Genomic DNA, 16967 nt, shown 5'->3' on the forward strand with positions numbered 1-16967 from the left:
GGATCAGGCATTCCGCCCAGCCTACCCTGCGCGCTTTCGTGCGTAAATCTCTCCCCGCCTCCTCTTGCTCCTCCTCCCCCTGCCGGCTTCCCAGAAAGGAACTGGGTAAATTCGCCTGCAAAATAAATAAATAATAGGAGCTGGGAGCAGCTTGCAGGCGGCCGCTGGACGAGCATGAAGATGGCAGAAGAGGCGCCCCAAGCCAAGAAGCAAAAGCTGGAGCCCATTCAGCTTAGGTAAAGAGAGAAAAGACGGAGGAGAGGGGGATGGGATCGTATCGACCGTAAGTTAGAGAAGCCTGGATCAAACGAGATGCCGATCACGCTCCCACCCAGCCCACCCTCGAGGCGCAGAGAGTAGTAGGGTGGTGGGAAGCGCCTGGCAAGGTCGGCCAGCGTTGCCTGATGGGCAAGGAAGGGGCATTTCGGTGCCATAAGTCCCATGGATGGCACGGGGCCCCGACTGCACCACGAGCGCTTATCCGCTGGCATGGTTTTTAGTGACCTCCTCCTGGAAGCAAAGGTTGGATTTATTTGGCAGGAGTCTGTATTGCCCTGAGCAGTCTGCCCTGAGCACGGCCCGCATTGCCCTGAAAGCGATCCTTTGCGCTTCAGGGAGCCGAGGGCCATTCTTCCTCTTGCACGCCGGCTAGGGTGATTTATTTGGATGCCAAAATAGGTTATTCGGGCTGTTTGTTTCCTCCTAACTCTCCCTGCCATTATTCTGGAACGTTTGACGGCGCAATGAAATCAGGAGGGGAAATGTTCTATTGTTCATACAAGACTAATGGCTGGGAAATCGGAGGCTGCGTTCGTGGTGTGTGCCATTTGATTTGTTTTTTTTTGGTGACAGTTATGCGGTAGGCGTGTAGGGACTCGCTCGCTCCACGTGGCCTAATCGCGCACGCCTGGATGTCTGCTCTGGTGAATGTCTTGCAGCTGTGACCAAAGAGGAAGAAGCGTTAGCAAGAGGAGAGCAGGGGAAGTTCAGGCTTGGGAGAGGTTATTTCACAGGGCAGCATCAAGGGTTCGCTCCACAAGTTTCCCCTCCGGGATATACGGTTTGTGCACGGAATATACTGTAAAGGCACAAAGTGCAAAGTGAAGTTTGGTGGTAATAAACAAGTGTTTGCAAATATGTGTGTTAATCAGACAGGGTTGTTAGCATGGGTCCCAACTGCCTGCAGCTTCCTGTAAAATATACATTTGGCAGCAAACAGTGTTAGAAACTCAGATGTATAAGCTAGGCATCTTATAGCTCCTTAAACCAAGGTTTCAGTTGCCAAAAAAGGAATGCCTAGTTGCCATTTTAAGGCAATCCAGCTCTAAAGTCTTATTTTTCAAATGATGGTCTGACTGTTTTCAGTTAAACATCTGACTAGTTCAGGTGACAACCCTGATCAAGATTAAGGACTTTGAGAATTTACAGAATAAAAGTCACTTGATCCACAAATATATTGGCCTATTCCTACCTCTTTTTCTTAATGGCAACACGGACCATTCATAACGTCATAATATTCTTCACAACTGTGAGCAGAGCAGTGGGGTGGGGTAAGGGAAGACAAACTACAACAATTAAGTATAACATTTCCTGCTCCTACTCAGGCTGTACAGAAAAAGCAAATTGGTTCCTGAAATTCATTCTGATTGTACAGGTAAAATATAACTGCTAGAATTCTACAGTGTGTGGTACTGGTGTGTGAAAACAGTTGAGAACCTATAATCCCCAGGCATGTACCTCCAGATGGTGATGTCAGGTGCCATCCTGGCCCCAATACATCTTCATTTAGTTGCAAGTGGCCAATAGCCAGGTGCAAAAAGCTCCTGGCGCCTGGCTAATTTCGAACACTGGTAGCAAACCTACATCTTTGTCTTTCTAGCAAAGGCTTCCCCAACCTGGTGTCTCCACTCAGTCTAACTGGACTACAGCTGTCACCTGCTCTGCTCCCATGTGCTGGTTGGGATTGATGGGAGTTGTAGTCCAAAACAGCTGGTGGGCACCAGATTGGCGAAGCCTACCCAAACTTGTGATAAAGCTCTGGGTTAAGGACAGAAGAACACCACCACTAGGTCAGACCAAAGCCCATCTAGTCTCACAGTGGCCAACTGGATGCTCTGGCAAGGGTTGCCTGACAAATGCAATTGTGTGCTCATGTTTATATACAGACCTTTCCCACTGTGCACATCCATCTTAGGTGGTAAGTTATTTATTCATTTTTTAATTGCAATTATAGCCCACCTTTTCCTCCATGGTGCTCAAGGTAATGTCTTCATTTAATCTACTGTGTGGCAGGTCAGGCAGTGGCCCAAGGTGATGCAGTAAGCTTCATGGCCTAATGCAACACTCTAGCCACTATACCACACATACTCTTTGTGGCTCTCAGAAAGTCTATGTCAGACCAATTGAGATTAGGGACAGGCCTAGAATGGGGGAAGGTTGGAAAAAGTAGTTTGGCAAGTTTCTGAAGGAAAAGGTGCCCTCTTAAGAATGTTGGCTGGAGGAGTTGGTGGGGCGCAGAGGAATGAATGTCAGAACTGTGAACTTTGTACACTGTTATAATTTGACGGCCAGGGCAGCTTTACAATTAGAGGAGACCAAATGGGCAGAAACAATGTAAGGGATTTCGTCAAATCTGAGGAGATTAGTGCTGAAAGGAGATTGATCCAATTTGTGGCTTCATTTCTAATCAGTGCAATGATTCACATCTAAAATAATTTTAAAAGACGAATTTTTAACAGGTCTTTAAGGTGAGCTTAAACTCGAAACCTTTGATTGCTTGTTTGGGAGTCAGCTGCACTGAACAAAAATGGGATTTGCTTCTGAATAAATTTGCACAGGGTTTTGTTGTTAATCTTCAACTCAGTAATCGCACAACAGGAATTGCTTCTGTGTGAACAATAAAGCAATTACGGCAGGAGGCAGGGGCTCTGCCACCCAACCCCCCCCCCCCAAACTGCTGTATGCACATTTGTGGACATGTCTCAAATATGCCTATGTCCATACATATGTGCATATGCAGGCCCTTGGGTTCCTCATCATGAAGAGCACTGCCTATATATTTAGGAATATTGCAGATGTGGCTTAAAATATCCGTATGATGTATGTATGGCTTGCTACCGCCCTCCATATGTGTGTTTCTTATACATGTGAAGGCTGAGCCCTCTTGTATACATGGAACTAAGGCTTCCAGTAAAACGGGGTTTATAGCAAACATGTCATCATCATAGAATCATAACATTATAGAGGTGGAATGGACCCCGAGGGTCATCCAGTCCACCCCCCTGGAATGCAGGAATCTCCACTAGATCATCCATGACAGATGGCCATCCAACCTCTGCTTGAAAACCTCCAAGGAAGGAGAGTCCAATACCTCTCATGGAAGTCTGTTCCACTGTCAAACAGCTCTTACAGTCAGAAAGTTTTTCCTGTTGTTGAGTTGGAATCTCCTTTCTTGCAACTTGAAGCCACTGGTTTGAGTCCCAGCTTGTCAATATCCTTCTTAAACTGTGGTATTCAGAACAGGACACAGGACTCGGGATATGGGCTAACCAAGGCATAATAGAGAATTGCTTCTCTTGTCATTATACTTTTGTTATAAATATACTTCTCTTGATGCAGCCTAGAGTAGCATTAGCCTTTTTTTGCTGCTGCATCATACTGTTGACTCACTAGCAACATGGCTGGTTATCTGTTGCAAGTAAGAATGTTTGTAAACTGGTAGAGTTTGTTCTCCCCCCCCCCCCGCCCCACCCCCTAGCATCTTATCTGTCATAATTGCAAGGGTTGGGACTTTTCGCATGCTTAGTTGAAAGGCTGGATTAAGGAGATACAGAACATCTTACTGTCAGGTCAGTAGTTTATCTTAGTTGTTTTACAACTCTACAACATACGGGCTTTCCCCATATAGGCTTTGAAGCCCCTAGGACGAAAGCTGCGTTACATGAACACAATCGAGTTCTTCTCAAAACAGTGCATAGATGGGGGAGATGGTAAAACTTGCTGGGCTGGTAAGGGTAAATTGCAGCTGCCTAGAATTTAACCAGTGTAAATGCGCCCCTGAAGCAGATTTCAGTGCACAGGCAGGACTGTGTGGATGAAGGAACAGACAACTGATCTCAAGTTGTTTATGGCTTGGCAGGTTCAGCCCAGTATTTTGATTTGAAAGTACTGGTGGCTAATGAAAGTAGTCCACAAATGGTACTATGCATTCAGACTTAATGGCATCCATATTGCTGAATTTTGCATTCACTTTGACTTCCAGACCATCTTCAACAAAGGCAGCCCTACAGAAAGCTCATTACAGTAGTCCCGGTTGCAGGCAATTATAATATGGGTGAGCATGATCAGATACGGCTGCTCTAGATAGGGCTGCAGCTGATGGGGAAACCTGAACTTGTGGAAAACACTCCTGGGCACTGGCATTACCTGCACCTCTCCAGACAGCAACTGGCATCTTCCTGTCAGTGTTCGAAATTTGCCGGGCGCATTTTGCACCTGCCTATTGGCGCAGGTGGCGCTGTGGGTTAAAGCCTCAGCGCCTAGGCCTTGCCGATCGAAAGGTCGGCGGTTCGAATCCCTGCGGCGGGGTGCGCTCCCGCTGCTCGGTCCCAGCGCCTGCCAACCTAGCAGTTCGAAAGCACCTCCGGGTGCAAGTAGATAAATAGGGACCGCTTACCAGCGGGAAGGTAAACGGCGTTTCCGTGTGCGGCTCTGGCTCGCCAGAGCAGCGATGTCACGCTGGCCACGTGACCCGGAAGTGTCTCCGGACAGCGCTGGCCCCTGGCCTCTTAAGTGAGATGGGCGCACAACCCCAGAGTCTGTCAAGACTGGCCCGTACGGGCAGGGGTACCTTTACCTTTACCTTTTTATTGGCCTTTTGCGACCAAATGAAGGTGACTTGGTGCCAGAATGACGCCTAACATCTGCACCATCTGAAAGTGCATGCCTGGGAATCATTCAGTCTTGAGTGTTTTCACACACTCATACCACATCCTGCAGAATTCTATCAGTTACACTATATCTGCAGAATCAGAATGGATTTTAGGAACCAAAATGCTTTTTCTTTGCAGCCTGAGCAGTGAATGGCCCTGCTCACAGTTGTGAAGAGTATTATTATGTTATGAATGGTCCATGTCACCATTAAGAAAAAAAAGTAGGAATGGGCCCATATATATGTGGACTGTCCTCGGATCAAGTGACTTTTCTTTAAGTTCTCAAAGTTCTTAACCTAGCTTAAGGTTCTCACCAGAACTAGCCAGATGTTTAACTGATAGTCACAGTTTAGAGCTTTAGAACTTGAGAGGCGTCCCGTCCCCTAATGGCAACCAGACATTCTGTTTTGGCGACTGTAACCTTGGTTTAAGGAGCTATTTGGATGCCTGAATTTCTAACATTTGCTCTGCTATGGAGGGAGGAGCCAAACTGAGCTGAGCGCTAATCCGTAGAAAGAGGAGAAAAGTTGAGGGCAAGAGTGAAGAAACAAGTCCTGAGCAGTGAGTTTTTAGTTCTTCTAATATTCTGAATTGTTCGTGAATTGTAATCATTCCAGAACAGCCATGAGCTCTTCTTAATTTAATATTTAATATTGTGCCTTGAGTCCTCTCCCTGCTAGCTTTAAAAATACTTCCAGGGTCCCTGGCTAAGTGCTGGGAGTGATCTCTACCAATGGCTGGGCCTGGGCAGCTTCATAGTGAACGATTTTGTCAGGTACTACAATTTTCCATAGCTTTACAAGGCACTGCCTTCCTGCTGCCAACAGTTTCTTCTGGTGTTGTGTGTTAGGTTGCCAACTTTTTAAAGTGGCTTTTTAAAATATGTGCCTTTAAACCTTTTGATATGCACTGATTAATAGGTGATTATGTTTGTTCCATGCTGAGAAAAAAAAATCACCTGCTTAATCAGGCAGTGCAAGTTGCTTTTAAAGGCAAAAGAACAAGCCAATAAGTTACTTTTGTTCTAGGCAGTTGGCAACCCCACCTCTGTGAGCCTCCCCACCCCACCCCCGCCACCACAACTTTAAAATTGGTCTGTTCTTAATTTATTATGGCCACCAAACCCCCTCTTTCTTTCAGGCTTCTGCAGTTCTGTGAGATCTATGCTTTTCATCCCATTACGCTGCGCTCGCTCTCTCTCTCTCTCTCTCTCTCTCTCTCTCAATTGAATTTATAAATCTCCCATTCACAAACTACTGTGATGTCCATAAAGAGGCAATACATCTAGGTTGCAAGCTGGCAACTCTACCAGCAGCATTATCTGAGATGCTTCAATTTCTCCTGGGTGCAGTGGAGTGCAGACTTAGAACTGTACTTTAAAGGGCCAGGATAGGCTGTGATACTCTGAGCCCAGATGCAATTCTAGCTCCTGAAATGTTATGCCATAATACATGTATTAATCTCTTTAAGGTGCTACTGAACTCTATGGTGTTTTTGCTGCAGCAGACTAACATTTACCCCTCTGGAAGTTTGTAGCTAGCGAATAAACATCCTTATTTTATTGCAAAATACTGAACAAGCTTGATTTTTTAGATTCCTCTTTCTCCACTTGAATATTTTCTTTAGGGAATTTAGGACAGCATTTCTGACAACTTCAAAGTTGTTAAATTAGTTTGAAAAGGGCAAAGCTCCTTTGCACTGCAGGTATCAAATTACTTAACCTTTCATTGTAAGGAGGAGGCAGAGGGAAAAAGAAAAAACGCAGACTACAATGGCTATTAGTTTTTGCGGAACAGAAAATGCACATCTAACTTAAATCTCAGATTACTTTCCTAAAGCCAAGCATTTGTCATATAACAAAGAGATATATCCCTTTAAAAAGTAATCTCCTTTTTTCTTTTTTACTGCATCTACAGTATGGAATTGTAGCTTTACAGACTGAAGCAAATAAGGTCAGAATCATTTGCTTTTAGCTTTCCAGACAACCAGATCAAAGGCCCAAGTTCACAGATTAAACCTTGTGCTTCTGATGGGGCACTCTAGGCCATAGCAAAATTAGTTTATAAGCAACAGCAGGACTCTTGGGTTTGTTTTTTCAGCAGACTAACATCAATACCCCCTTGCAAACCCAGCTCCTAAATTTGTTTTCCTTTAAATCCTTCCTGGCCAGCTATCCAAATAGGCTTGGTAGGTCTCTTGGTAGGTGGCACTGTCGGTTAAACCACAGAGCCTAGGGCTTGCCGATCAGAAGGTCGGTGGTTCAAATCCCCGCGACGGGGTGAGTTCCCGTTGTTCGGTCCCTGCTCCTGCCAACCTAGCAGTCTGAAATCATGTCAAAGTGCAAGTAGATAAATAGGTACTGCTCTGGCAGGAAGGTAAACAGTGTTTCCGTGCGCTGCTCTGGTTTGCCAGAAGCAGCTTAGTCATGCTGGCCACATGACCCGGAAGCTGTACGCCAGCTTCCTCGGCCAATAAAGCGGGATGAGTGCCGCAACCCCAGAGTCGTCTGCGAATGGACCTAATGGTCAGGGGTCCCTTTACCTTTACCTAGGTCCCTTGTGGGTTTTCCCCCCTGGAAGTAAAGATATTGCAAGGGACTTTCAAACCACTTGTTTTCTAGTCAGGCTAGTTTTGCTGCATATATTATTATTTGTACTGATATTATCTGTTAGAATATTAAATTAATTTGTGTATCGCAAAACAAATAGCCCAATCATACCTTTACACAACAGCATTTTAAAAAAAATCAGAAGAGGCTATTGTACTCACTTTTTTCTGCAATAATTTAGGGATCTAACTCTCTGCAAAACAGTACTGCACTCCTACTTTCATGTGGATGCTGTCTTCTGCTAGACCAAACTACTGGTATGTTTACACTTTGGAGATAGGCAGCCACAAACAGATGTACAAATTCTTCTTCTTCTTTGGCGATCACTCATAATTGAGTAAGGTGAGTCCATAAGTGACTGTGGAGGCCAATTCTGGATCCTTCCACAGTGGAGACATAGGTTTTCAGACGGGAGTTGATCACGGTCTGGGTTTGCCAAATGTGCCTTGCTCTTAGCTTATTTATCCCCTTCTTCCTGAGCTTGAGCATCTTCAAAGTCCATGACACCTTTGGTAAAGGCTGTTCTCCAATCAGAGCTCTTGCAGGCCAGTATTTCCCAATTGTTGGTGTTTATACTATATTTTTAAAGACTTGCCGTGAGAGAGTCTTTAAACCTCTTTTGTTGACCACTAGCATTACGCTTTCCATTATTAAGTTCGGAATAGAGTAATTGCTTTGGCAGATGATAATCAGGCATCTGAACAACATGACCAGTCCAACAAAGTTGATGTTGAAGAATCATTGCTTTGACACTGGTGATCTTTGCTTCTTCCAGTACACTGGCAGTAGTTCGCCTGTCTTCCCAAGTGATATGTAAAACTTTTCGGAGGCACCGTTGCTTGAATCTTTCGAGGAGTTGGAGATGGTGTTTATAAGCGGTCCATGTTTCACAAGCATACAGTAAGGTTGGTAGTACAATAGCTTTGTAAATAAGCATTTTGGTTTGCTTGCAAATGTCCCGGTCCTCAAACTGTACTTCAGTCGGGAGAAAGCTGCACTCGCAGAGCTCAGGCAATGCTGGATTTCGGCATAAATGTCGGCCCTTGTGGAAAGATAACTGCCCAGGTAGGAGAAGTGATCAACACTTTCCAGTGTTGCACCATTGAGTTTTGTGGCACTGCAGAGGGGTTGTTTTGTGCTTGTTGGTGCAGCACTTTGATTTTTGGATAGCGAGTGATAGGCCAAGCTTTTCGTAAGCTTCTGTGAAGTTATTTAGGATGGTTTGGAGGTCATCCTCTCTGAGTGTGCACACACTACGTTGTCATCAGCATACTGAAGCTCTATGACAGAATTTATGGTAACCTTACTCTTTGCTTTCAGCCTGCTCAGATTAAAGAGCTTTCCATCTGTTCAATACATGATTTCTACTCCGGTGGGGAGTTTCCCTTCGACAAAGTGTAGGATCATGGCAGTGAAAATAATGAATAGAGCTGGGGCGATAATATAACCCTGTTTTAACACCTGATCCCACTGTGAATGGTTCACTTTGAGAGCCATTGTTATCTGCGATTGTTGCTGTCATATTATCATGGAGGAGCTGAAGGATGCTCACAAATTTATCTGGGCAGCCAATTTTCAGAGGGGCCGTCCACAGAGGCAGTCCACATACTGACTGGACCGTACGTATGAATACTGCACATCTTGTTTATAGCCTCCTTCTGAGGCTTGGCAAGTTAGCTAAAATGATGAGCCAATATAGAGGGAAGCCGGCAGAGGAAACAACCAAGTGTCAGCTAGGGAAGGAGTCTTGCTTTCGGAAACTTCTTGTGCAAAACCGCCTCTGTCGCAACTCCTCACCGATGCCGCAAGATGCCACCTGGGGCAGGTGTCCAATGATGAAAAACCGTGTTCTGCACAAGCACTTTCGACCATAGTTAGCATGCGGATGGGACACATCCAAGCAGCTTCATTTGGTGAAGCGAGGGTGCTGAAGATTGCATTTGAGGTGTTGCTCTTTGTCCAGGAGGGGAAGCCCAGGGAGCTCGGTGGAATTTAAAATCCCGAGTCCCCGTTTTTGGCCATTAGCCTTCAAACTGTTGACATTGGATGGGGCAAGCGAGGATTATTCCGCAACCTGTGTGCAAAGAATGCTTTGTGGACCTATTGCGCAGACTTGTGCTACGTTTTCCCCACCCAAAAATATATATTTTTTGTCGTCTAAACTGCGTCAGCCAGCATTTCTGGTGCCCCAATCAAGCTGGTTCAGCATTTTCTGGTGCCCAGAAACTTAAATCGATAACTCCGGTTACGCAACGCGTGGCGTGGCTCGGTCAGGGAGGCCCCATCCCTCCTGCTTGTTTCGCCACGTGAAGGGAGGCCTGGCTGAACCCGGCAGCCGAGAAAATCCCCCTTTCTCTCTCTCTTTTAATTTTAAGAAGAGGGAAAGCCGCCACGACGGGTGGAGAAAGCGTGTGTGTGGTGAGGCAGACAGAGGCTGTACGGTATTAGACGCGCTTGTCAGTTGCCCACAGCAAAGATGGCGCCCTCCGCCTCCGCCAGCACCCGGCATGGCGGACCCCGCGCCCCCCCCCCCCCGACCCGCGAATGCCACTACAGCGCGACCCCTTTGCAGGGGCCGGCGGTTTCGAGGCCGCCCGAACGGCGGCCAGCTTGAAGCGCGCTGTGGCTCCCAGCGGCCGCCGGCCCGCGCTTTTTCCCTTCTGCTCATGCCCACCGCGTGTCAGCCAATGGCGGCGGCGGGAGGCGGGGATTGGCAGGTGGCGGGGCCTCCTCCTCCTCCTCTTCAGCTTGGGGCGTCCGTCAGTCGAGCCGCTGTGGGGAGAGGGAGAGAGGGAGAGAGAGGCGGAGCGGTTGGACGTCGCGTGTCGAGGAGACGGAGGACGGCGCTCGCTTGGAAGTCCCTGCTGCCCGCCTGTCAGGTTCGAGCCCCGGAGGATCCCCCCGAGCGACAGCACCGCCATGCCCACTCTGAGGTACCTCCGTTGCCCGAGAGGCTTCCCCCGGGACAAGGGAGCCGCCGCCGCCGCCGCCGCCGCCCTTTCACCTGAACCGGCTCTGAGGCGCTTTGCATTGGGTTGGGGGTTACGTGTACGCGCGTGCACGTATGTATGCAGGAGCGCGGGGCGGGGGGGGGGGGGAAATAACCGTGATCTTCTTTTGGCGGGGTGGTGGCTTGGCATCCTCTCCGCCGCCCTCCTGGTTCCTCTCGCTCCCTTTCCCCACCTTGACATGCCTTCATATCCGTGTCGCGGTTATTCTTCCTATGGTGGCGATGTATTAATTGTGTATGCCGCCCTTCTTCCGAAGACTGCAGGGCGGTTCACAGCAAAAAATGCATTTTTTAAAAAATGTAATTGAGAAGAAGGAGCAGCTGCGAAAAGCTTGAGGATGCCCACGTGCTGAGTTTAGAAGAAAAAGAATCTTTATTTGCATCAGTCACTAGCCATAGCAATAATAATAATAATAATAATAATAATAAATTTATTATTTATATCCCACCCATCTGGCTGGGTTTCCCCAGCCACTCTGGGCGGCTCCCAACAGAATATTAAAAACACGATAAAACATCAGACATTTAAAAACTTCCCTAAACAGGGAATAATAAATAAAATGAAATGTACTGAAGATAGAGGTAAAAACTAAACTATAGAAATACATTTTGGGGGTTTACATCAATCAAATAATAGATCTTATTCTAATTGCTAAAAACCTTGCTGTCACCTGATCATCTTGATCTGCTAAAAGCAATGGCGGAGCGACCCGGGATGGACAATGATAGAGGGGGTAATAACCTCACTTCTCAAATCATTATAAAGTGTGCAAGCCAGAAGCACTTTTCTTCTAAAAAGAATTCAACTTAATTAACCGGCGTTGACTTCCAAATGCCTTATGCATCAGATTATTGACTTAATGGAATTGCCATCGCTTCTTCCCAAAGGCAGGCTCTTGACGTTCTGGGGTAGAGTGGAGTCGGTTAATTTATTTGGCTTCCCAATTAAGAAAAGAGTGAAGAGTCAGCTCTTCAATGCTTGCTACTCTTGTCCTGAATTTCTAGATCTCTCGTCCCAGATGTTTTCAAAGATTGGCTTCTTTGGGCAAAGGAGTATGTGCAAGCTTGCGAGTTACAACCGGTTTTCCGTAGCTCAGAAGAACCTCTTGCATCAGCAGTAGTGTGAGCAAAGCATTCTGGCATGCTCCTGTCTTCCTGCTTTGTCAGTATCTTGTGCCCAAAATATAGGTGTTTGTTGCTGATATAAAAGTGCGTGCTTGGGGGATGTATTGCAGAGAACCTTGCAGAAAATTCTGGGAAGCACATTCAATTCATGTTGGGTCCAACGATACTAGCCATCTTTGTGTAAACTGAGGGTGCCCCCTGGAAGGCATTGTGAAGCTGTGTGTTGCAGGGAAAAACCAGTAATGGTACACAAGCTGTATTTCGGACCATTTACAAATCTTCTCTTCAAGGAAACTAGAAAACATTGTTTTTCTTGTGGACATCAGTGTTTTGCTGAAAATTGTTTGGATACAAGTGCATTACAATCTGAATTTGGCTGCTGAGTAAAATACTACTCTGAGGGCCTCCTCAAGGAAGAATAAAGTTGTGATGAGAGCTCAATTGACCAAAGGCCCATCAAGTCCGGTGCTTTTGGACTATAATTTCCATCATCCCTGACCACTGGTCTTGCTAGCTAGGGATGGTGGGAGTTGTAGTCCCAAAACAGCTGGTGACCCAAGTTTGGGAAACACGGAATTCTAGTCTGACTTTCTGCTAGTCAATTTCAACATCTCCCAGTTTCTAGGGGACAGAGATACTGCTTCTGAACACAGGCTCCGTTTAGCTACTATGGTTAATACCCATTGAGAAAATTATTTTCCACAAATTTGGCTAATTCTGTTTTAAACCCAATGAAGTTTTTGACCATCACCCTGACATGTGGCTGCATCTGAAGAGTTAACATTTGTTCTCCTGTATGATAATAGCCAATGGCAGCTTCCTTCCCTTTCCTTCCAGGCACTTAAATTTGGCAAAGTATATCAGCTTTTAAAATTTGAGTTTTAGTATGTACATACCGTAATCCAGGGCTGCAGTGTGTATCAGCTAAAAAGTTTGATACTGGAGCAGCTCTTGGAGATTCCAGTAGTTGGATTCAAGGGATGTCAGTTCTGTGAATGGTAGGTGTGCTTCCATTCACGGAAGTGACCAAGATCTAGTGGTGATTCCATGCTGGAGGAACGCAAGAGCTGATACTCACCAATTTTCTTGCAACCATGCACATCACCTCATGCTGCTCCAGAGCGCACCCACCTCCTCCAGAGCAGATTTTCAGGGAGCATAGAGAGGAGAAGGAATTGGCAAAAATAGCCTCCTCCTCCCTCCATCAAAGGCTTAATGCTATTAGGAGCAAATGGTTCCAGCCCTGAGTGGTTCACTTTGTAAATGGATCAAGCTTTCTTGTGTAGATCGCTTCCCTGTGGTTTCTCAAAAAGAAAAGAATCCTCCTGAGTAATTTCCATTGTGCAAATAGTCACCAAATTAGCTGGTGTCTTCATAGCTTGTCAGGCACCATGGGATGAATTGGAACATGTACACTAGTATAAAGTTGCAACTCCAGAATTTCCTTATCTGTTAAGGATATCTCTCTGATACTCTTCTTTGCACCAGCAGTATCTGGTGTATCAGATATCTCTTTGCCTCTAGTTGAGCAGCACAGACCAGTGTCCCTCTGAAAACATGATTCAGTTCAACGACCAGATTACACTGAGCCAACATGCTTTGAGATGTCTCTAGGAATAGAACAGCTTTCGTTCTGATTGATTTAATGTCTGTAGTCCTTGCTTTTAAAGAAGCTGGCAGCTGAAGTGCTGAGCGTGTGTATTTGACTCTTTTTGCAAGACTATGCCCCGCAAGTGATGTGCAACATTATCATATTGTGGGGGGATCAGTTATGCAACTCACACAGTGACTTGAGGAAAATTGCTTCCTCGTCTCTGTTCCTGACTTGTAGGATGAATGGTTGCAGGAAGAAAGCAAATTAATTCCATCCATTATAAAACACTTGCATTAAGATTGCAGGCTTAGATATACCTGCCCAAGAACAGACCCCATTGAATTCATTTGGGACTTTCTTAATAGGACCAGGGTGCTAGCCTCAATACTGACACATGCTTACCTAAAACTCCCATTTCATTCCCTCAGCTTTTTTACGTGGAAGTTTGTGACCGATGGACACACACAGCAGAAACTTCTTCTGTGCAGTCTCTAAAGATCTCATGAGAAGCTGGGGAGAACAATAAGAACTTATTAGCCAAAGAAATTTTAGTAATATAATCTTGCAGGCACGGTAAAGAAATATCTTGAAATATTGTCTATGTTTTTGCAACTTCAGATGTTAATAAGCAAAAATTCCAAAGTTGATCTGCTTCTCCTGATCGCTTATTGATCCAGGAGCCTCAGGGCAGCTAACAGGTAGTCTTCAGCATTTTATTCACAACATTTCTATTGTGGTTAGTTGAGTGACTTGCCCAACATTACCCTGTAAGGTTCATGGTTTGAGCATTGATTTGAACCCATGTCTCCCCAATCCTAGCCCAGCACTCTGTTTAATCTCTGCTTCTGTTTGTATGACACAGTGTGGGCTCACTTGTTACAAAAAGAGAGATGAGAGCATGTATAACATTGATTGCTGACTTGGATTCTGGCACACAAATCATGAGCCCAAGACTAGAGTATATGTGTCAAAGACATTCAGGTAAATAGAGAAAAAGCTTATACTATGATGGTTGCAACGGAGTTCTGAGTTTGTGGGCCGCATTCAACTAACATTTCCCATTAACACAAGGATTCCCACTTGCACAACAGGAGAACATTCTGTTGCACAAGCAGAAATCCTTGCATAGCTCTGCTTTGTTACTCCATGAGGCGAACCCCTTGAGATTGTTTAAAATGTGCATCATCTATCATTAATTTAATTTTCTATTTCTAACTACCTTATGTTGGTAGCAGAGTTGTCCTTAAGTGACGTGGCAGCCAATAAAAGCTGGCAAATCATTAATACTGGCTTTGCTATGTTAACACTGTTTTACAAACTGTGAACTAGCTTACATTACTAAATAATCCTAAATTTACAGCATGGAAACAGCTTTTTCTGAAGTCGGTGGGGCTCACTTAAGGGCCTGAATTCAGGATCATTTGTTGTGATGTGTTTCTTAAACAACTGCCCTCAACTTATTGGTTGCTACCTTAAAACTGTCTTGAATATGAGCTCAGGACTTGGCTCTGTATGATTTAGTTGCTCTCAGTCCTCTGACCATGAAACTAGAAAGATTATAGGAATACCCTGTGATTACTTGATCTTTTTGATTGTGTAAATTACTATTAAATCAGAAACATAGTCTTCCCCTCCCCGTTTTATGGCTAAATTTGGTCCGTCCGTCCCCCCCCCCCCCCGGTTCATATGATAAGCAGACATAATCGTTTCAGTGGGAAGTGTCCTGTCTATAAAATAAGACCTTCATCTTGAACAGAGGGCGCAAGGCTGGCTTCACCATGCTACGCTGTGAAGCAAACTGCTTCAGACAGTACAGTGGTGTGGGTAGATGCAGGCAGGTTCTGGTGTCTTGAGTAGTGCAGGACTGCAACATGAGACTCTCAGCCTAATTTCATCCAGTTGCCAGGGAGGAGGAAAAGGGTGTGGCAGAGAGAGGAGTGCCCTGCCCACTTTGGGGTTTGCGTTTGCAAACCCCCTGTTCCCTGTGGTGGAATGCTGCCCTCAGATTAAATCAAGCTCCCCCACCCCACCCCCCATCATTTTAAAAGTGTTTGGTTTCTTTGCTTAGGCCCATTATCTCTTCTTTCCCCACCCTCCACAAAGCTATGTGGTGTTTGTGTTTCTATCTCAAATAATCGTTATCAGTTCGCGGGTGGCAGCGGTGACTTTGTGATCTCAAAATTGTTTTACCAGTATGCTGCAATTGTTTGAACTGAATAACTCTGACAACTTTATCTTTCAGTGAAAATGTGCTTTTTGGAATGGGAAATCCTCTTCTGGATATCTGTGCGGTTGTGGACAAGGACTTCCTTGACAAGTAAGTCTTAAACCTTTTCCATGTTTAATTCATTCGCAAAGTTAAATGTGGAGCTTGTGGGAACCTCTCACAGTACATCTTTCTCTTCAAATTCTAGGTGAGTTCTTAAACTCACCTTCCAATAACTCTGACCTTGCAGAATTGCATTATGCCTTCAGTTCAGTGTGCCAAAAAGCATATCTTAAAGCAGGATAGGAAAATAGCCAGCTTAGCTTTCCACTAAAAGAAATTGCCTAAGTCCTGAGTGAATGGGCACAATGATCAAAATTCACAATTGAGAAAGGCAGGGTTGGGTAGGTTGGATCTAATAAGGTTGGATTGGGCCATGGCCAAAAGGAAGGAACAGCATGAAATTCCCCTCCATAATAATTGTGGGGGAAAAGATGCTCTGAGGATAAAACACTACACTCCAAAACTCCATGGAATAATGATGGATAGATAACTGGATATGGTAAAGACTACCAACTACCAACTCCATGAGCAGCTTATCTAGAAAGTTACGCTTTTGAATGCACCCTTAGGGCCTTAATAGCATTAGAACTGGACATGAATCCTTTTCTTTTTTTAAAGGAAAGAGATTCTCTTTCAAATCAGTCAGATGGACTGTAGCAACAGAAATGAAAAGCCAGTCCCAATAAAATATTGGAATACTTTAGGGAAATGCTGCAGATCTCCCCAGCCAAGGTGCGACAGTCTTGAAGTCCATGCTGCCAGTGCCATGCATGTTACTTCTCCAATAAACCAGTCTTGTGCAATGGGCCTTAACTTGACTCAAAAAAATGCTTGTTCAGCATTGGAAACCTCTGTACTGAGTCAGACCATAGGTCCATCTAACCCATTATTGATGGAACTGACTGGCAATGGCTCCAGGGTTTCAAATAGGAGTCTTTCCCAGCCTGTCTGGAGATTCCAGGGACTGAACCTGTTACCTTTTGCTTGCAAAGCATGTATCCTACCACTCGGCTACAAGCACAGGGACAGCAAAGCCCATGTTCCTTGTTTATTTGATACGGGTGGAACTTAATTTTCAGGAGCAACTGCTCTTTATTTCATATCCCCCCCTGACCTTTGTCTGCTTCTGAGAGAACATGAATTGATAGCCTTTCTGGCTATCATTCTGATTCATTTTCTGTTTCACAGTAAACTTTTGTGGGGCTAGTGGGGGCTTGAGAATAAGAGAACAGATGTGGCCTCAGGGTAAAGCTAATCATATCCATTATTTTGTCACTCTGAAACATCAATCCATTGATTGTTGGGTACAGTTTTGTTTCTATTTGCATGCTGAATATAAGACAGCTGGCCTTTATTTCCATCTGTAGGACTGAAAGGCAGAGTTGCAGTTTGGTACTTCTGATGGTTTGGTGCAATGCTGTAGTCAGGTG

The 16967-nt window shown here is 45.2% G+C and overlaps 1 protein-coding gene across 2 annotated transcripts in view; it reads left to right on the forward strand.

Annotated features, from left to right (window-relative positions):
• The first annotated feature begins 77 nt into the window (after positions 1 to 77).
• The window catches only part of ADK (adenosine kinase), a 198334-nt gene continuing 181444 nt past the window's right edge, over positions 78 to 16967 (forward strand). Inside the window, exons 1-2 of one of the 2 annotated variants that reach the window (XM_079975325.1) lie at positions 78 to 236; positions 15511 to 15585. In XM_079975325.1, the coding sequence (XP_079831451.1) occupies positions 175 to 236; positions 15511 to 15585 (137 nt within the window). In that variant the 5' untranslated portion in view covers positions 78 to 174. Of the gene's footprint in view, positions 237 to 10068; positions 10473 to 15510; positions 15586 to 16967 lie in introns of those variants that run through there. The other variant, XM_079975324.1, reaches the window with a different exon arrangement.

This window comes from Podarcis cretensis (assembly GCF_951804945.1).
Source record: "Podarcis cretensis genome assembly, chromosome: 5".
Classification (NCBI taxonomy): domain Eukaryota; kingdom Metazoa; phylum Chordata; class Lepidosauria; order Squamata; family Lacertidae; genus Podarcis; species Podarcis cretensis.